Source organism: Bombus bifarius, unplaced genomic scaffold (genome assembly GCF_011952205.1).
Source record: "Bombus bifarius isolate JDL3187 unplaced genomic scaffold, Bbif_JDL3187 scf7180000009201, whole genome shotgun sequence".
NCBI lineage: Eukaryota > Metazoa > Arthropoda > Insecta > Hymenoptera > Apidae > Bombus > Bombus bifarius.
The window spans coordinates 844,409-866,385 of NW_022884966.1; the positions used below are offsets into that span (position 1 = coordinate 844,409).

General features: G+C 32.5%; 6 protein-coding genes across 6 annotated transcripts; 4 read left to right on the forward strand and 2 right to left on the reverse strand.

Annotated features, from left to right (window-relative positions):
- The first annotated feature begins 2,479 nt into the window (after window positions 1–2,479).
- LOC117214529 (TWiK family of potassium channels protein 18) lies at window positions 2,480–4,904 on the forward strand. Its single transcript, XM_033460702.1, has one exon. It carries the CDS (start codon window positions 2,590–2,592, stop codon window positions 3,607–3,609), a length of 1,020 nt encoding a protein of 339 aa, XP_033316593.1. The 5' UTR covers window positions 2,480–2,589; the 3' UTR covers window positions 3,610–4,904.
- A 4,927-nt stretch (window positions 4,905–9,831) lies between these two features.
- Window positions 9,832–10,682, forward strand: LOC117214533 (glutamyl-tRNA(Gln) amidotransferase subunit C, mitochondrial). The gene has a single exon (XM_033460705.1). It carries the CDS (start codon window positions 9,862–9,864, stop codon window positions 10,267–10,269), a length of 408 nt encoding a protein of 135 aa, XP_033316596.1. The 5' UTR covers window positions 9,832–9,861; the 3' UTR covers window positions 10,270–10,682.
- Window positions 10,195–11,694, forward strand: LOC117214530 (DNA polymerase subunit gamma-2, mitochondrial). Its single transcript, XM_033460703.1, has 2 exons — window positions 10,195–10,805; window positions 10,890–11,694. Exons 1-2 carry the CDS (start codon window positions 10,266–10,268, stop codon window positions 11,316–11,318), a joined length of 969 nt encoding a protein of 322 aa, XP_033316594.1. The 5' UTR covers window positions 10,195–10,265; the 3' UTR covers window positions 11,319–11,694.
- LOC117214532 (ER lumen protein-retaining receptor) lies at window positions 11,451–12,964 on the reverse strand. Its single transcript, XM_033460704.1, has 3 exons — window positions 12,732–12,964; window positions 12,442–12,631; window positions 11,451–12,159 (listed from the first exon to the last, which is right to left on the reverse strand). Exons 1-3 carry the CDS (start codon window positions 12,820–12,822, stop codon window positions 11,802–11,804), a joined length of 639 nt encoding a protein of 212 aa, XP_033316595.1. The 5' UTR covers window positions 12,823–12,964; the 3' UTR covers window positions 11,451–11,801.
- Window positions 12,965–13,805: 841 nt separating this feature from the next.
- LOC117214586 lies at window positions 13,806–15,374 on the reverse strand. Its single transcript, XM_033460797.1, has 3 exons — window positions 15,246–15,374; window positions 14,617–14,674; window positions 13,806–14,542 (listed from the first exon to the last, which is right to left on the reverse strand). Exons 2-3 carry the CDS (start codon window positions 14,662–14,664, stop codon window positions 14,093–14,095), a joined length of 498 nt encoding a protein of 165 aa, XP_033316688.1. The 5' UTR covers window positions 14,665–14,674; window positions 15,246–15,374; the 3' UTR covers window positions 13,806–14,092.
- Window positions 15,375–17,102: 1,728 nt separating this feature from the next.
- On the forward strand, window positions 17,103–20,082 carry LOC117214584 (general transcription factor IIF subunit 1). The gene is made up of 7 exons (XM_033460794.1): window positions 17,103–17,222; window positions 17,452–17,498; window positions 17,583–17,954; window positions 18,214–18,536; window positions 18,847–19,130; window positions 19,211–19,548; window positions 19,844–20,082. The coding sequence occupies exons 1-7, from the start codon at window positions 17,199–17,201 to the stop codon at window positions 20,055–20,057; spliced, it is 1,602 nt and encodes a 533-aa protein (XP_033316685.1). The 5' UTR covers window positions 17,103–17,198; the 3' UTR covers window positions 20,058–20,082.
- The last annotated feature ends 1,895 nt before the right edge of the window (window positions 20,083–21,977 follow it).

Sequence of the window (21,977 nt, forward strand, 5' to 3'; positions counted from 1 at the left end):
TTTGGAATTTATGTTTAATACATCGATCCACATTTGTTTAATTGTGTAAATCTCTGTACGTTACTTAAATGTAAATAGAATAAAACTAAATGAATAAAAATTACTATAATATTATTATATTGGCTCGCAGTGAGCGTACGTGTATCACTATCTGATTCTAATGTTAGTGCAAGGTTATCTATCGAGGAATTGAATCTACCGAGGATTCAAGATATCAACAATATGTAATACTTTCTTCAATCTTAGATTTACACTTCGATACGATCCGATATAAATGCACAACTACTGATTATTCAATAATACTCTAAATGTAATAATAACTACACTTAATTATAACAAATTAATTTGATTATAATAATAACGATTTAATAAATATAGCAATAATTTACGAATACATTGAGTATAACGAATCGCATTTAATTAAGCAACTTGTTCCTATGTGTTCACATGTGTTTCAGAGTAAATGCAAACAGAAACTTTGACAACATTACTGAATGTTTTATATATATTTCGTATCCTTTGTAGAGAATGATTTTCATTTCACTAATAATAAATATACTTTTTGTTAAAACTGAGTCCCTTCACGAATAATCCTCAAATAACAATATAACTGCAGTTACCTTGTTGTTATAATCGTACTTCGTTAAAACTGGTATCAATTTACCTGAACGGTGGAGAAATGCCAGCAAAAATATCAAATATTTGATATTCATTTTAAACGTATATATATATATATAAACACAACAGAATTGTCGTTTTTGTTGAACGATACAACTTAGACAACAATTTCCGCTCTACTGACCTTCTTCAAAAATTTCTTAGCTACGTCGAGATTTTCGACCACGGAGATTGCACGAGCAACTACTGAATTAGTAGACTATGCTTGTACTATACGTACATGCGTTGGTGCAGATATAAATACAAAGGTCGTATGCATATATTTCAATGATTTTGTTACATTCTGCGATAACGATGCTTTAATACATTTATTATAATTGACATTATACGTATATGTACAACCATAAATTAATATTCTAATAAATTATTAATTCTTTTGTAAAAAAAAATATATGTACTTCTGCATATGTCACTTTAATATATGCGTTGGGACAAATACGTACCAATTATTAAAAAAAGAGCTGAATTATTAAAGAAGAGTATAATATGACACGATAAAATAACAATGTAATATAGTAACTAAGAGCACATTCCAAGAATATAATATAGTTTATAGTAAAATTAGGAATAAGAATGGAACAATCTCCTCGTATGGGACTAAAGTACAAGTACTGAACACGATTTCTATCGCCAAAACGAGATTAATTATAAATAAAAAAATTAATTAATTAATTATACCAAATATAACGTCCGCTGTCGTCCACTATATACGTCCACTATCAATCTGTTAGATTACATTCATAGTTCAGGTCAAGATAACGAAATTCAAAATACAGGGTGCATCATAGTATGTGAGACATACTTCAGGAGTGGACAAGAGGTTTCAAAATTATGAAAAAATTTCATATGAACATGTATTCTATTTGTTTTAAAGTTATAGCCATTTTTGTGTTTCGATAGTCCAACTGCTTACCTCCGCGATTTCCTCATAAATGAATAGGTCGTGCAGATCTACTGTCTGGCCTGTTCGCTCTCCTCATTTAAATCCATTAGATTTTTATTTCTAGGGTTACTTGAAAACAATCGTACATCCGACCCATTGCCAGTGTTAAAGTACTTCGTGCACGTATACAACAAGATTGCCGATACACTCAACAAATGCCTGGAATTTTTGAAAGATTGCAAGATTCTTCGATACGACAACTGCAAGTTTGCATGTAGATTGAAAATGGCCATTTCGAGCACTTTCTATGAAAGTAAGCAATTGCGGATTATCGAAACATTGAATTGAACTTTGAAACAAGATCAAACCTTTTTCATCGTTTCTCTGCCTATTGTCCATTTCCGAAGTGCGTTTCACATATTATGATACACCCTGTACACGTATATTTCACATGCGATAGAACTTTCTGGCCAAATAGATGAAGAGGGAAATATGTTTCGACTATTTCAATAACACGAAAGAATTTTTCTATCGTATTTTTATGTATTTATATTTATTATTTATTTAGTATTTATTATTATATCGTATTTTTCTATCATAAATACATAAAAATCCGCAGTCTACTAATTTATGAATATTGTGGATTAGATTCTTAAGTAGCTTATCGTAATGGATTCTATCCATCTAGTTCAGTTTATCTATCACCAGTTATTTCGTCTACTTTTCATGTAACTGTCAGCGCTAGCCCGATTCGATACCTGAATACCGAATACTTACTACTGTTTTGTCGAAGAAAGTTGAAAATATCTCCGAGCGCGCATGTACATAGCGTTGTAAATAAAGGGGATAAAGCCCAGTGGGAAGAGAGCGAGACGGTCACAGAAGTAGAGGATAGAAAGAAAGATGAAGCGGCGTGGTCGGACAGAAATAGAAAAGCAGCACGAAAATCATTTAGTCGTGGCCAGCGTGTATCTAATCCCTCCAGTTTCGGGCATTGTTTCTCTATCTTAATTCGGTGTGCAAATAAAATGACGCGCGTCCCGATAAGATCTTCCTTGAAAAGTCGAGATTCCAGTTCGTCGATGACCGATCCGGATCTCAGGGAACGAATAAAGGATTATTGCCGAAAATTTGTCGCCTTCATGTGCACTCAGGTTGGCGTCGGTGGACTGGTGGTTGGTTACGCCATAATAGGTGCTTTCGGTTTTATGATGATAGAGTCTCAGAGCCAAATCCCATCGACAGTCTGCATTCGAGAACTAATCAGGAAACAATTCGCCGAAGAGCTGTGGCTCAGTACTGCCAGCAATCGGACTATAAATATCTTCGATAAAACGACATTTCACACGGTGTCTAACCGAATTTTGCGTCGTTACCAAGACAACTTCACCGGCGACTACAGGAAAGAGAACTGTAGTGGCTTAACGGCAACTGATCTGTGGTCCTTTCCAGCAGCCATGATGTTCTGCCTTTCTGTGTTCACGATGATCGGTTATGGGACTCTGGTGCCTCAAACTCCCTGGGGAAAGGCGGTTACTGTTATTTACGCCGTGTTAGGAATTCCTCTTTACGTTCTGTATTTCCTTAACATGGGTAAGGTATTAGCGCAAACGTTCCGCTCGCTGTACACGTGGCTGCACGAGTGCACCGGCAAACGAAAGCCTGGCCAGAGGATCACGGTGCCGTCGACAGCGTGCCTCTGGGTAATCTTCGGATACGTGTTAAGTGGTTCGATAATGTTCGCCGAATGGGAAGGCTGGGATTATTTGGATAGCGCTTATTTTTGCGTAACGTCGCTGTGCAAAATTGGAATGGGCGATCTCGTGCCTGGGTGGACACACGGCGATCTAACCGCTGATAGCCAAACCAAATTAATAATAAATTTTGTTTACTTGTTGCTCGGTATGGGACTGATCGCTATGTGTTATGACTTGATGAAAGAGGATGTTTACGTGAAAGCTCGAGAAATGAAAGAACAGTTCCTGGAGATTGTTGATGCCACTCATTACCAGCTCGAAATGTGCTGCAAATCAGAAGTACTGAATTAATTCTAATCAACGCTTTCGTCGTTCGATGATTAAGCACGAATGTCTTTCAGAAAGGTAATTCTAACGAGACGTATATTTAGATATAGGTATGTTGTAAAATTCTACATACGTGTATTAAATATAAACTAAAGATTCATATATCGGACGTAAATTTATAAGATTTTGGATTAAAACGTTCATTTTTCTTTCTTTATTTAATTCTCGTCGCTTAAAAAATCGAACAATATTGGCAGGAGCAATAATGTTATTTTGTAACAAATATAAATTACGAGTTTTAGAAATTAACATAATTGTAATATGTAAATTTAGTTTATTTTAACATTTATAAGCAGTCTTACAACTTTACCCGAACTTTTGTCAATTACCCTTTTTATACTTGTACGTGATGATATTAATAATAATCGAAACCGTCTGTTCCATCTAGATCTCTTTTTATCTGTAAAAATAATTCCAGTTCTCTTTCCACTGTACACATCGTTTTACAAAATCTGATCGATACTCCTTATGTCTTATTATCAACGCAGGCTTCTGTTTCAATTCTAATTAATCGATATTCTTACAAATTTGGAGGGTACGACAGATACTTCTAGGATTCCTGAAACACGAAAGCGTCAAGACTATAATCTCTAGGATGAGTTTCAATTCTACTTTTGTGAGCAATTTACATAACATGATACACGAGCTTGGTAGTACACAAAATTGGAATAAACTCAGTACTTTAAATATTCTCTATTATTGTCAATGACTGTCTTCCATCTTGCAGGCAGTGTAGCAGTAGAAAAATAGCTTTAATACAATAAAGTCTTCGATGTATGTATTTTCGTGCATCACCGGGTGTGTTTAAATGTTGATCAGTAAAATGGTGTTGTAACGATCTAAACAAACAATAATATCATTTGGTGCTACGTGTGCAGAGTATGTGCAAAGTAAAAATGTGCAATTCAAGCTGAAAATTAGAGATATATGGAAATGATAAAACACACACAGATACACACATATAAAAGTATAGATGTATATGATAATTATAAAATTTGTAGCCTTCTCACAAAACGACTAAAATCTACATTAGATTCTAAATCATTTCTTTAATAAATGTTTCTATTATATTAAGACTGGACAGTTCTACCTATTTACTTACTTACAATTACTCAATCTAATAATTTTTTAAATAAAAGGAGTTTTTCATAAAATGATTGTGTTTTATAAAAAAAGAAAAAGATATATTACAGAAAGAAAATCAAATCAAAACTAATTGTTTACCATGAATTGCAAGAACAAACAATGTAGTATAAGTGCTTATATAAATTATGTACGAGTATGATTAGCGCCCGATCTGTACCACTAGATGCCATCATACAAACATTTCACATGTTACCTCCTTTATCAAATAAACTGTAGTAATTGAAACGCTGATAGAATAATATGTGTCCCTGTGCTGTACAATTAATAAAACTTTGCAAATCTTACAATAGTACAATAATATAAATAAAGTCCACGTCTAATTAAAATTTAGAAGGATCAATAAAGAGGCATCAAATCAGTGGTCCCGTAGGTCACGAATTATTACATATCCGATAAACACATGCGCTTCTACTAACAAATCTAGTAGCAAACAATTTATATCCATCCCAATGATCTGATTAACTAGGACATTCAATAATCTACGAACAAATATACAATGGAGTCCCAATTATCCGACGTGATGTAGACCGGGCCTACTCAGACAATACGGAAAAGTCTGTTATTGTTCATAAATCGTATAATAAAATCATAGGAAATATTTTCATAATATAATATTGTATATGTATTTAGGTGTTATTCACCGTTTAATCGGTGAAAGTTTGATCAATTGCTTTCGCAATACCTGACCATTTACACTTTTGTACTCTTCATGTTAAGAATCCGAAAAAATTAAAGTTATGGTAAAGTTCAAGGCACTTTGGACAATACAGGACATCGGTTAAACCGGAAGGACTTGATAAACCGAGACTCCGCTGTACGTAACTTTAGACCCTCAGACTATCAATATATATATCGTCAATATTTCAAGGTTCTGAATTAAAGAAATCAATGCGAATTGTCAATACAATACTGCTAGTGTTATACAGTGATGTTGAGAACCCTGAAATATTGACGATATTAGTGATTGTTCGGGGACAGCCTTAGGCATGAACTACTGGCGAATATGCCTACAAGCTCTTATTCTAATTCGTTATGTCAATTTACCGGATGTTCTCATGAGGAAACCGTAAATTATCCCAAAGAAAATAAAAAGAAAACGATAAACTCTTGTTGAGCGCGCTTCTTTTTTCATTTGCTCGGGCCTGATTCGTCCGAAGATTTCTTAAAAGAATACTCCATATGACATTATACATAATATATAATATACAAATATAACTAATCACAAGCGTACGCAAAATTTTATCTGCGCGCTGTGATTAACGATTATATATAAAGAATCACTGTAAGCAGAGCCTATTACAATTCGCCATACAATTCAATTCTTTAGTCTTTGCTTATCAGAAGTTCTAAAAGTTCTTTAACTGGTATGAATATAATACGATTCCTCCCGTTGCAAAAGCCTTATATTCTCGAATATAAATTTACTTAGGAAACCGAAGTCATTATAATTCTACAAATCATTTAACTCACACAACAAGTTTATTTAAAGATTTCAACCTCCTATCGAAATTGGCGCAACATTTTCAATAAAGAAGAAGAGTAAGGGAAAAAGGACAAGGAATATCACAAAATACTTACATATTTCGATCTCAGTTATTTATCAAGTATTTTCAAAAACCAAAACTAACATTCGAACGATCAACATAACATGTCACTAATACAGCATGTATGTATGCTATACTAATATAGCAGTGCGATGAATGTGACGTTGGATTGTGTGTGCATACCTGCTTTAAAACTTATGATATGCAAACATATTACTGAATTACACCTATCATTATTAGATAATTTCCAATAAACAACTCAAAGTGAAGATTTATTACTGGATTTATTTTAAAATACAGAACAAAGATTCAATAACATTCCCTATATCCGAAACATACTTAAGTTCTCTACTGTTAGTTCTACTGTTCCAACAAAATACTCTAAGATTTTACGGACTCACTGGGAGCTCCGAAAACGTGAGACATTCTTAATGTGAATGGTGTGCACTAATAGCACGATGACCTGTTCGTTAGTGGCATACTTGTGACTAGTTCCGCCATCGCGAAAGGGTTAAAAAAGATATATCAAAAACAAAGCAATGCAAATAGTTAATCTTTATTATATATGTATTTATATATCGTTTCTAGAATTTGTATACTTTTTTGTATGATATTTGATTATTAACCTATTTGTCTATTAATCAATGATATTACCTGTCATTGTTAAAGGGTGTCGATACTGACGTGATTGGTCTCCCCTATACTCGCTATAATTAAAAATAAGCAAATATAACATTATTCTATTTGACATATGTATAAAGAGATGATATAATCTGATGTCAATAATGACAGTACTACACCACCTGCAGCTTTTTCTCTTATATCCACACGTGTTATGTGCTCCAGACTGTTTTTATGTTTCAACAGTTTGCTCTTTTCAGCTGTTCACCGCATCTTTGGAGCCGTGTTGCAAATTTTGGATTATTCAGCCAACCATCAGGGAATTTCTTTCTTCTAAACTTCCTTGCAGGAGGGAAAAGCATACTACTACTACTGCCTATTCATAAAATATTCATTATTAGTTCATTTTAAATATTATAGCAATGCATTTTGCAAAGATTAAAAACAATAAAAAAATAAATAAATATTAAAAGGGAAAATTATATTCAATTTGTAATTCTATAATTTAGGAAGTACTTGTATATTAAAAAAATTATTCCTGTTTTAATCTAAACTCATATAGGAGTATTAAACATGTGTCTTGCTTACTGGATTCACTCTCATTAGACTTTTTAATTTTCTTAGTAACTGTACTAGAACCAGGTACAGCAAGCATACTGTTAGTACTGCCTACATGTAAAATATTCATTATTAGTTAATTTCCAATATGACTTAATTTTTCTTAATATTATAACAATATATTTCCAAAAATTTCCAAAGAATTAATATCAAAAGAAGAAACTAATGCACACATTCAATATATCCATATCAAAATACTTGTATTCTTCAATAAATGATTATTTTTTAAATTATACTGAAGCAAAATATTAGATATTTAGGCTTTGGTTTAGGGGACATAAAGTTATTGACTTTTTTAAATATATTATGATAGTTCTCGATGCGTAGAATCCAAAAAAGCGAGTCTTAACATTAGAAATCTAACAGTTCAAGAATTATGCATATGTATAGTTGTGCGTTTCTAACGTATTTTACATGTTACTTTGACGCCATGTCGGCCTCTATCCATGAGTCATCTAATGAATAGAATAGCTAGCTATGCACAAATCATGAATATAGAAATAACAAAATAGGAATAGGCTTTCTTTGAATACTTTGATACCACTTGCAAATTGTTTTGCAATATGGTAAACAGTTGTGCAAAACTCTTTTCAAACATATTCATAAGCTCTTGACATTACAAACAAGGTATTAACTCTCAGTTCTGATAATAATATAATTTCATACCTTTAGACAGTAGTGCACTTGGTCGAAGTCACTTTGTACCATGTAATAAATAGAAGGCATCTTCTGCAAAATGTGCTGAACAAATTCTTATTTCAGTTTTAACTGATTCCGCCTCCAGTTCTAGTATATTTAACCAAAACGATTTTAATTGTTCATTCTTTGAAAATCTATTAAAAAATTAGTTAAATGTATAATTTTGTATCATTTGACAATACAATATATATAATCATTATATATGCAAGGAGAATATTTTTCTTACCGATGATACAAGACATTATTCTTTTCTTTTTTTTTCCTTTTTTTTTGTCCTAAAACAGGATGACTTCGCGTACTGTTTCTACAATTGTTTACTATGCACTGTGCGGCATTTCTCACAATACATCTTGGTCTTCCTCGTAACAACTAATCACCCTCTTTTTGTCCCTACTGCTGACCTGACTCGCTTTTACTTCATGATAATAAGATTACGATAATAAGATTACAAACTACACCAATTCACCAATGCGGCCCCAAATAACCACGTTCTCCGTACCGTGGAAACGGCTTTGCCTCGCTTAGTCATTGCTCTGTCTCGATATTCTTATATCCATGACACAAATGCACGTGATTGGCGATCATTTTGCGGTAAGATTTAAAATCGTGAATATTGCATTAGGTTTGGATACGGTCATATGAACAAGTCAACTCATATAAAAAAAAGTCTCGACACCCGAAAGCGAAAATAGTGCAAGGATTGAGTCATAAAAAAGCCAATATGGAAAAAAAAACAAAGTTCTGATTCTACAAGACAATCAGAAACCAGTAGATTGTTTCTGTCTCGTTCATCACAGAATAAAATCCTTCTACTTCTACCTTAGAGTGATTTTTCTCTAAATTCCCTCAATCTGGTAACGTAACCACTTGTATATGTATGTATATGAATATCGAGATCTGTTTACGCGATCGTGGTCGGCCCAATCAAATAATGAATAGAGGCAATATGGCATCATACTAACCTATAAAATAGGCTAAAAATGCTAAATTTTACATACGCATAATTCTTGAACCGCTGAATTTCTAAATACTTGTATTTTTGAATTTTACGCGTCGAAAACTATCATAATACATAAAACAAGAAGTCAATAATTTTATGTCGCCTAAACAGAGATTACATCAAATTAGTCTTGCCTGAACTTATAGTCATACTGCAACTTTAATAGAACAATACAAATTATAAAGTACAAATCCGCTATACCTCTCCAATCATAATATATAAGCTGTATATAAACACATACAAGCGTCTACAAATAAATGATTCCAAATTATAGCGTCATCGCATCTCCAACACAAATGCACCGTTATTCCTATCGTTACCGTGCTACATTACGTCATCAAAATTCCCTCTACGGCCATTTTTTCCCCCCATAACACGCTAGATGTGGTAGTTTATATATGTAGTACATATAAAGTATAACAGTCTGTATAACGTATAACTATAAAATGTTGCATCGAATACATATAAAACAAATGTGAAATTGTATTGACTACAGTGACAGAATATTAAATCACAAAATAATTGTTAGATGAAAATTTAATTGTTGGATAAGTAAGAATACTGATTATTATAAGTAACATTCTACAAATGGCACTTGTTCGATGTACTCAACGACTGAATTATATATTTTTACCGATGTTTTCAAATTCAGTCCTTTATCATCATTCTATGAAGCCCATAGATTCGAGTTCAACAATGCCAGTTATAAAACAAGAGACAATACAAAAAATAGAACAATTATCTTTACTTAATGTTGATGACGATTATGGTTCTTCTGTCCTAAAAGCTGCAATTATTTTTACAGAAAATTTACGCAATACAAAGATTAACAAAGAAATTGAACCTATGTATAGTCCATTTGAGACAGAATCCATGCTTATGCGAAATGATAATGTAGAGCATAACATATCTAGAAAAGAAATCTTAATGAATGCTGCCATTACAGAGGAAGAATATTTTGTAGCTCCATTGCAGACTATCGTACAAGCATCATGAATATAGGAAACATACTAAAGGAATTAAGTTCACATTTTATTAGTCTTACAGAATGCGGGCTTAAATATGGCCCTCAAGGTAAAATGCTACTAAGAAATCTTGAAGAACAATGGTTTCTAAATTGCATTACAATGTCACGCTATAATATATTCTTATCAGATGAATTTAATCAGACTCTAAATTTTGTTATAAAAACTGAAATGAGTGATATACCATTTGGATTAGCTTCAATAAAGAACTCAAAAGATTATTGGGATTCAAATCTATTGTCTATACAAAAATCAAATTCTCACAGAATTGCTGCGACAAATATTTTTAACAATAATACAGAAACAAAAGATGTATTCCATAAAATTCAGAAAGAACGTAAAATTTGGTGGCGGAGATTAGCACAATATCCTTCTAGATTTAAGCTTACAGAAGCAAAAAAAATAAAAGGTTGTAATGTAGTAGATATTGAAGCTCAATTTCCATTTGGCAATGTTATTGTGGAAAAGATAACTTACCATACAGATGTTCAAAAACTATTTTCCCAGGTGCCTCGCATTTCTTCTTTCATATACTTGAATTCATAGAAATTTATAAATAACAGTTATTTTTATGGATTATTTTATTTCCAGGTTGATAGTAAAAAAGATTTTACCAACATACAAATGGTTGAGCATAAGGTATCTTTAGATTGGGGTTGTTTAGCACTACTTTGTGACGCATATGATATGAATAAATCTTCCAAAACGCATCTTCATTCCAAGTTAGCACCACATAAAGTTGCATTTCATATAAAAAGATCAAATAATGAAGAGAATACCCAAAATGATGATTTAAATCGTTTTGTACTTTACTTAAATAATATGCTAAGAACAAAGGGCCTAAATACAATATTAACCACTTCAGAAAAAATTATAGATACATGCTTAATTCCTTTTATAGTTTCTGTTGATACGACTAGTCTTGAAAATGGCATTATATATGTAAGAGATAGATCCACAACTCTTAGTGAAGCAATACACATAACCGATTTAGTAAAATATATAATTCTGCGTTGTTAATCAATTAATATGATATAATTTCATTTAAATAAAATTAATATATCAAAAGCTACAAATATAAAATATCAGTATAATTAATTTCTAGTTTCTAAAAAATATAAACAATTTTGAAATCACAACATTATTACCTTCATTTCCAATTATTTTGTATTTTATGTATATTTTAATTAAATGAATGATATAGTTATCATAGTAATACATACTTATTATGTATTATATAAAGACGTAATATGCTGAGAATCAATGAGGATAACAGTCTAAAATAATGTTGCCATGTGGGATATAAATGAGAAATTATACATGGATGTTTCTGATGTTGAACGTAAAGAAAAATGGAATGCTTTACAATTAATAAAATGTATACTTTGTACATGAACATTCCTCGATTTTTAAATATTGCCAAAATTTATATAAATTCAATTAATGATAATACCGCTCGTTTGAGCAATATATAATTTTCCAAATGATAATACTTCTATGCAGCTAAGCAGGTAGTTGTAACTTCTTGCCTTTCAATACTTTGGTAATATAGAGGTAGAAAAAGTCGCAATAAAGAATTGTTTGTACTAAACCAGCAACTATAGCAATTAGATCATAATGATCTTCTGCATAATAACGATACACCCAGTTTAACAAATACAGGCCTCTATAAGACCCCAAAGCGAAAAGATAGTGACTGGTAATACTTTCTGCTTCTCCTGTTTTTGATACCAAAAATAATTGTGGCAATATTGCTACAGACTCCAAATAAATGCTAAATGTCCATAGAACTTCTACAATTGTGAATTCATTGTTGATTAATAATGCCAACACCGATGTAGGTAGGATTAAAAATTCAATTCTGAAAACAAATAACAGATATTATTACATACAATTACAACATACAGATGTTACTTAAAAATTACAAAAACATACACATGTATGTATATTACATAATAAATGTATTATTATAATTATGATATAGTATATATCTGGACATCATTATATATATATCTATATATATATATATATCTATCATTTAATATATATCTGGACAATCGGGGACAACGACAAGGAGACAGATAGCAGTTATTGTCCAATTATCTTTGTTCCCGACTTATACTATTATAAAATAAAGACGTACCTAAATGTATCATGATTATGATCATATGTAGCTTTAAATTTCACATACATTAAAAAAACTGTAACATAAGAAGTTGCAATAAAAATGATCTTCATAAACGTATTGTATGCTGACACGTATGTTGTTAACAAATCTAGATAACGTGTTGTATATACAATCGCAAATAAAATTTGCGACTTGCCACTTATACCTGTAAAACACACATCAAATATTATTAAAAATGGATATTTTAAATGAAAATATAATAATTTAGGTATAATAAGTATATAAATCATATTGGTGATGTATACCGGCACAGCTTCGTGTTTTCCATATTTTGAGAAGGAGAATGATAATTGCAACGAGATGTGATAAGTCACCTAAGAGTCGAAATATGTTCATCTTTTCGGTTGCTGAAAAGTAATTTTTATAAGAGAATCGAGAAATACTTCACACACCTAAGTCACAAAGCATACAAAATATGACGTGGCTTCGGCTGCAACATCAGCAGATGGCCGACCGACCATCATTTAAGTGTTTCATCTTTTATGTTTCCAATAAATGTACGTAAATCTACGTATATGTAAATATTTTGCTTGTACATTTCTAAATATATGTGTTTTATCAATTAATAAAATAAATAATCAATTAATGACATAAATAACATAAATATCAATTATAATACAGTTATGGAAAGAAATAAAACATTCAATATAATATTTTTAATACATCTTTATTAATAATATTGTAATTTTTCATATGATCTATTGCATGTAATTAATCTTTCACAATCATTGGGTTTTTATTTCAAAATTATACAAATATTTAAATTCATACTAAATTACTATATTCCTTATCATTTAAATGTTATTACTAGAATTAGTTACTAGATGTACGAACGAGTCTGGGCCACAGTGTATGGTGTGTATACCACGATCATATAAACAGGTCTTGGCGCTCGTATACCGAAGCCTAGGGAAAATCGTCTGAAAATTGAGTCGTGATATGCATCTATGATATGGACATAGAAATATAGGGATAGAGCATAAACCTTAAGGCGATGGGTGTGAAGCCACTTCTGGGGAGCGGGTAGTACAACTACATGGTACTTGGGATCGCTTTAATCATTGGTTACTGACTTGTTCTTACTCGATGATAATAAGGTTTTACTTGCATAATCGCAACCAATCCACTTTCCAGCTAATTTCCGGAATCTTATTTTAATTACTAGTTGTAATCCTATTTTACGTGTTGTTGGAATCTAGTTTTATAATTTTATTTATTGTTTTAAAATATGTAAACAAAATCTGCACCAAATTTTTCTAATTTTTTTATTTATTTTTATTCAAATTATAATTTATATTTATTTATAATTAATGAATACGATAATAAAAAAATTGAAGACGTTTAAAATTTTGTTGTTACGCATCATATAAAAATAGTTTAACTTACAAGTAGAGATGAATAGGGAGATCACCGATGAACATGGGTGAAATTTATGGCTCTTATTCTTACTGTCCATCTTTTGGTTGATGTCACGTCTAGCGATTAACATGAGCCGTGACGTTAGATCAGATAGGGATATATCATGGCTTGCGATCAACGCGAGCCATAACAATATATAATAACAAATATATGTATATATATATACACTATAATGTAGAATCAGAATTTAAACGATGAATATTGAAATCATAAGAAGGCACATCAGGAAAATCTTCGACGAGATACATCTGATGAAAGACATCCATGCACCAGGACCGATGGGCGAAACCCCTCCTGCCCCGGAAATATGATGACGTACGTGCGCATTCAAAATTTCGACCGGAATCTTCGAAGATAACCAGACTTTGGCACAATGGTCCGTCACGAGCAATTCAACAGGGGACGGGCACGGCGAGAGCTCCGCAGTATCTTCCTCTGGCAACGTAAAGTCAACGAGAGGAGGACTGCTGGACCGCTGCGTTGACGCAGGATTCGTTGTGCTGAGGAAGGCGGGCACGACTTCCTTCAACATACAACTTCTTTTCTTTTGTTCCTGGAACCTCATCCCTGCACGGCGCCCGCGCTTCCTCGAACGGTTCTTATTCAGCCTTTTCCTTTTCTGTTTGGGTTTTTTACACTGGAATGATACACGAAGAAGAAAGTAATAACTAAATTTTAACAAGGGGTAAACAAGAAATTGAATTTATATACCTGTACGACCGGGCTGGAAACAGAGGTCATCGGTTCTGCTGCGCTCATGATCAGAGAACTACGCAAATGAGATGACAACGAATCGCTTATAGAATATTTCGCGAATAACGAATCGTAATAATGAACAAAAGTGCAAAAGTCTGTCAACTCCGACGTAAAGTGCTAACCTACAATCAAAATTGAAATAATAAAGCAACAATATGCACGTCACAATCAGTTAATGCCACACCATGTCACTTCAATTAGTTCGCACAAAAATAAGCACAACAGAATTAATACTCTGGGGACCAGAGATACAAATTCGCGTCTTTCATACTTCATGCGGTATTCTATAAAAATTTTAACTACTGTTAAATAAAATAGTGAAAAAAGCAATGGATGCTATAAACGAAATGTTATGAAAATGTTTTTACATTACATTATATGCTTGAATGATACGAAACCGTTATCAATATATTAGATGTAATATTGATCGCTTTGAATATTTTTCAATCGCTCCAAAAACACCGGGAAATTTAGACTATATGTTTGTCGGAGCAGCCGGTCCCCAGAGTGTTTAAAGAAATATCTCACGAATAAGTGATTACACTGTAAAACACTTTGTTATATCACGGAGTGTGGAGTAATACCTGTTGCAGTGTGGAGAGTTGGCAGAACAATTGAACGCTCGCCTACGCGCCCCGCTTTACGCGTGCACTTCACCATGACACCCCAGTAGGCAGAAGAAGGAAGATAGGAGAATGCAACGCCCTCAAGGAGACTGTATATCAGACTCTAACCAGCGGAAATAGGAAACCTTAATACTCCTGAGAAGGTTATCAGCAAAGATAGGAAACTGCAACGTACTTATGAAGATCGCATATCGAACTCTAATCAGCAGAAATATGAAACGGTAATGCTCTTGAGGAGCATCAGCAGAAATGAAGACTGCAATACTCTTGGGAAGACCACATACCAAACCCCAACATGAAATTGCAACAGTCGCAAGATAACTACGTGTTAACATTCCATCGTTCGCACAAAGACAAACAGTTCCCGTGGGAACAAAACATTGCGCGATACTTATCCTTCGAACTTCGAATCAAGTCAATCACAGTTGTTTCAATCAGTTGCTTCAGTTCGGTCTTTCAGTAAACAGTTTGGTTCAGTCGCTTCAGCGAGTTACTTAACGTCAATCAGTAAACAGTTACTACGAGCAGCTACTTCGGTCAGTTAAATCAGTAATAGAAGTTCATTTGGTAAACAAGTTCAGATAGTTCAGCCAAGTATAATTGACTACCGAAAATTCTCCTTGTGTGATCGACGGAGTATAATAACAAGGTGAGAGCTCTGTAACACATAGATTTGTAACCACCCTCCTCATTGCTCGACTATTTCGAATTAGTGTTACTATTTAAATAAAACAATTCGTTTGGGTCTACTCATTCTCACTCCCTTATATAACTCAATTCGAAAATAATAGGAAATGAAACCTTACGTTCGCTGATACAACCTTTGACTGTTAAATGTGGTTGTAAAATCGCATCCGGTTACGGTATCTTTAATAATTGAAGACGCCTACTGGTCTTCACAATTTCTCCTCCCACTGTTAGCAGGCAATTGCCCGCTCGTCTTTGGGCAAGACTTGTGAGGCTACGTTGGTTCCAACAGAGAACACTGGAAAATTAATTTTTCATTGACGTTAGATGCCAAGAACGAGGAGGAATATAAGAGGGAAAGGACACAAAAATGGGGGACATAAGGTTCTCACCCTTTAGTTCACCCATTCCTGAACGCGAGGGTGCCCTTCGCACAGAAGAGCTACACCCGCTGTCGTCAAGGGCCGTTTCGCTCGTTAACTGCGATAGTTATATATATTCTACTAAGTTTGTTGTGGAAGGATCGAAGATAAATAAAACGGAATAATAAATGTGTGGCAAAATAAGTTAATAAATATAGCAACTTGATGAAATTAAATAAACTGATAAATTAAAGAAATATTAAAAACATTCATTCTTCCTTAAGAAACTTTAATCCTCCCCGTGCTAGTACCCCTGTCCGTAGCAGTTAAGCCGAAAGTGCAAATACTTGCCAGTAGCATTAACACGCTAGATGGCACTACTCATTCCTGCATACTAACGAGGATCGATATCAAGTACACGATCGACTGAGATATTCAAGATAGCGGCACGCTATAGATAAATGGGTCAAATTTTGAATTCATCTCATTCAGTCGTTCTAAGTGCTCACGTCTTATTTTGGGATAATCGAGAATCGATCCCCTCTGGCAGTGCCACCTAGTGAAGCTGAGGAATTCGACGATTGGGAATAACGAGCAGCAGTCGAACTTACCGAAATAGTCTCTTGGTTATTTCTGGCAGCAGCGAGTACCATTTCTGGAACATTGTTGAGTTAAAGTCATTCGAATTAAATTTAAAATTGAATTTGGAACAAGATGAATAATATGTGCATAAATTTTACAAAGAATTGTCCATTCCTATAAATAACCTACAATCTACTAACCTAAAATCTAGTTTTGCATAGTGATATATTGTGACGGTTTTCTTCTTTTCATTATTATAAAGCTAAACTCAATTATCAAGATGACATCGCCTGCGGTTCCAAAGGTATCTAAACGTAAAATTTTTGTATGAGTAATTACAATTAAAAATGGAGCGTAAAATTTGTATATAGGTTATAACTGAATGAAAAATGAAACATTTTATAGAAACTAGTTTATTGTTGTACGAATTAAAGGATAATAAAAGTGAAAATTACATCTAAAATACTTTATTCATTCATTTATTTATTTATTGCAATGGTAATTGAAGATATTAACATAATTATAATTTTTAGGTTTCACTTGTGCCTTCGATACAAGAATTCAGTATCAGAGTACCAAAGTATGTAATAAAATAATTACTACATAATTATAATAACTACAAATTACATATAGAATTAATATTAAATAAAATGTTGTCTTTTAGAAATAACAAGAAAAAGCACAATGTGATGCGCTTTAATGCCACATTAAATGTTGACTTTTCAAAATGGACTCAAGTGAAAATGGAACGTGAAAATAATATGAAGGAATACAAAGGAATAGAAGAGGAAATACCAAAATTTGGAGCTGGCTCTGAATTTGGACGAGATGCGAGAGAAGAAGCAAGAAGAAAAAAATTTGGTATTACAAGTAGAAAATATAAACCAGAAGATCAACCTTGGATTTTAAAATCTGGAGGAAAAACTGGGAAAAAGTTTAAAGGTATAAGGGAAGGTGGTGTGAGTGAAAATGCTGCATATTATGTTTTCACACATGCTGCTGATGGAGCTATAGAAGCATTTCCATTGCATGAATGGTAATTATTATTTTATTATTTATTAAACTTAATCCCTGCCTTTCGGCTTTGGACGACTTCCGGTTTACATACTTTCTTACATTACTACTTAAGTCACCTTACAGTACACTTATGCTACCTAGTAATACGACATATGTTACATTGCACTTTGTTATTTTGCCCTAACCCTTCTGCCTGTCGTTCTCGAATGGTAATTAATTTGCTTGAGTATTAAACCGGAATTTATTACAATGTTAACGCATACAATTTTTATATTCAGGTATAATTTTCAACCAATTCAAAGGTACAAAGCATTGAGTGCAGAAGAAGCAGAACAGGAGTTTAGTCGTAGAAATAAAGTAATGAATTATTTTTCACTGATGTTGCGTAAAAGACTTAGGAATGATGAGGAGGGTGCAGATGATGAGGAAATGTTAGAAGGTGGAAAAGGGAAAAAGCCAAGTAAAAAGGAGAAAGATTTAAAAATATCTGAAATGGATGAGTGGATGAATAGTGATGATGATGATTCAGCTAGTAATGACGAAGAAAATAAAAAAATTTCTGATGAAGAAGATGACAGTAAGAAAAAAAGAAAAGGCAAAGGTGAATATTATTTCTGATATTGTTAAGAAATGTATGTGCTGCTAATTATACTTAATAGCGGTTTATTTACATGTTTCTTTTATTTTTGTTATTACTTAGATGAGATATGTTATACACTTAGTCTGTGAAATACAATGCTGTAATATATATTGAATGTGTCATATGCAATCAACGTGTTAAGATAATTTAATTTTTATTTATATAGTTAATGTTATATAGTTGTATTTTGAATTTATTTTATTATAATAAATAACTTCTGTATTTGTTATTATAGACAGTTAAAATATAAATTGAAATATTTATATTGTAGTTGCTGTCAAGAAAAAGAAGAAGAAAAACGCTTCTGATGATGAAGCATTTGAAGAAAGTGACGATGGGGATGAAGAAGGTAGAGAATGTGATTACATTTCTGACTCGTCCGATTCTGAATCAGAATTGGAACAACAAAAAGAAATTAAGTCAGTTGCGGAAGAAGATGCATTGAGAAAATTACTTGCTTCTGATGAAGATGACGATGACGAAGAACAGGCGGATAAAAAGGATGGTGAAGAAGAAAAAGACGAAGACGATGAACATAAAGATAAGGATGATAAGGTAAATTCAAAATACTAAAAATTATAATAATGTTTATGTTAATTGAAATATTTATTCCGTTTGTTTACTTTCTTATAAAGGATAAAGATAAGGCCAATAAAGATGCAGATAAGAAGAAAGATAAAAAGAAAAAGAAGAAACAATCTAAGAAAAAGGATGTAAAGAAGCTTGCGTCAGGAAAAGATTCTTCTAGTGACTTTTCCAGTGATTCAGATTCAGGATCTGATACAATAAAGGAAAAAGATAATAAAAAATCTAATAGTGCTCATAGTTCAAGGTCTGCAACTCCTATACCAGCTGCGATGTTAGATAATTTAAAAAGAAAACAATCTGGATCTCCAGATTTATCACAAGCAAAAAAATTGAAATTGGATAATTTCAATTTAGTACCAGTAACTTCTTACATTCCAGGAGTCAGGTATGTCGCTTGCTATTATAAACAATTAAAATTGTTCTCCGCATAATTTCTTCAATTTTGAAAATAGTATTATATATATAGATCTATCTTTTATATATCTTTCTCATCTATATATAATTAAAATTAATTAATAATGAGATTATAATTTTTAATATACTATGAATTAAGCTAATGTTTCGTTTAAGCTAAGGTTTCGTCTAATCTAATCATTAAGCATGGTATCTAAATATTAAACATGCGAAAAGATATTTAGAATATAATTTTTTAAGTAAAAAGTATTTTTGTTATGTTGCAGTGAATCCGGCATCACAGAAGATGCAGTAAGGCGTTATCTTATGCGTAAACCAATGACAACAACGGAACTTTTACAAAAGTTTAAATCGAAGAAAACTGGTCTTACTTCGGAACAATTAGTTAATGTGATGACTCAAATACTGAAGAAGATAAATCCAACTAAGCAAACAATAAAAAACAAAATGTATTTATCTATTAAAACACAATCTAATTGACATTTATGTAATGTATTTCATATAATAATAAAGTAAATCGAATAAAAATTTTCTTTTATTTGACAACAATCAGAAATAGTAAAAAATGTTGCGATTCCCCGGAATTTTGAGAAATCGAATCACATTTCGGAATGAGCTTTTTTAAATACAAGCACTGTATATGATTTTAGAGTGTTTGTGTTTTTGAATTTATTGGGGCAGAAAAAAATTAATCTTTCAAATATGCATGTAAGTGATATACAATAAGAAGCAAAAATATAAATACGTACCACAAGTTTGATAAAAAAAGGGACGATAATACCAGCAATCGTTCGATTGATCGATAAAGGTTAAGGCAATTATAAGATAAATATAGTAGTAGCGGTTTTTGGTATTTTATGACATATATGAAATAATCTGCGGCCTACCATTTCTTGTAAAATTTGGCACACCACCATAGTTTCGTTTTTTTTTTATTTTCGAAATTATCATTCATACTCGTACCATATTTCTCTGCGATTTGCCGCAGAGATAAGCCATTATCACATAAAGAAATGATATTGTTTCATTTTGTGCATCCCAGACTGTATAGTGTGGGAAGAAGGTAAGAGAGAGAAATTGAAAACAAGATTAACAAAAAGACCACTGAATTATGAGAGGAGAGTGAAGAACAGGACGGAGGACAATATAGCGAATTGTAAGAAATGTTTAAAAGAGAGCAGAGTAAGAACGGTTGACAAGAAGAGGTTGAAAGAAACAACAGAATAGATCACTTCAAGGAATTGCTTCAGTCGGCAGAAAATATTAAGGGTAAGAGAGGAAGAGTTGCAGAAGCAAAGGTGATGTAGTAAGATACAAAGATTGCACACGGATTATGCCAAAGTTAAATAGGTACATATGATCTAGTGAAAAACCTAAGCTAGAGTAAGATGCGGTAGCACGGAAAACACGAATAGATTTTGCTAAGACACGTTAAGACATTGGTTGGAGAAATGTGAAGAGGTGAAGACGGCAGGGAAACAGAGAGGCAGAGAAAACAGTGAAGTGGTTAGGGAAGGTAAAAAGGGTAAAAGGATAAAAGGATAGAAGGAAAGGAAGATAGAAGATGCAGATGGAGTCAGAAATGAGCAAGGGGAAGAGAGGAGGAAAATCAAAGAAGAGAAGTACCTAATTACAGGAAACTATCGAGTTGGTAACTAAGTGATTGCGGATTTTGTCATTACCACCTAATGATAAAATCCACAATCACTTAGTTGCCAACCCAATAAAAGGAAACAAGAAGTAGTGACTGATGCGGAAATTGGAAAGACTGTTGTTGATAATAACCGTAGATATTTGTAATGGTAAATTACGTGGGATATTGAAAACTATAAAATTATTATAAAAATCGTAAATGAACTCCTATTCAAGACTTCCAGACTGAAATTATTTATCTATTTGTTTACTGTTCCGTTTCCTACCGTTTATTCACTGTTTAGTCCGTTTCTGACGAAATGTGCAAAACTGTAAACGTGGTTTCAAGTCTTTATTCTTATAAAATATTCCGTATATTGTTAATACAAATGAAACTAAACTATTATATTTTGTTTGACAGATTCACCTCGTAATTACAATTAGCTAATCCTTACCGATCAATCGAATAATTGGTAGTATTATCGCGCTTTTCATAAGACTAGCGGTCTGTTTATACACTTTTGCAAATCATTGTAATTTTTCGTTTCAAGAAAAACATGTCGGGATTCAAAATTTGGATTCAATCGTTGGCTATATTTAAAAAACCCGTATCAGACCATGATTCAAGTTCTCGGAATACTCGGGAATTACAATATTCTTGAGAATGCTAACATTCTGGGGGATTCCAATATTTTTGAGCTACGAAATACTTAAATACGAAAAATTTCATTTATTATTACGTCACATTGAAAGAAATAAAAAAAAGAT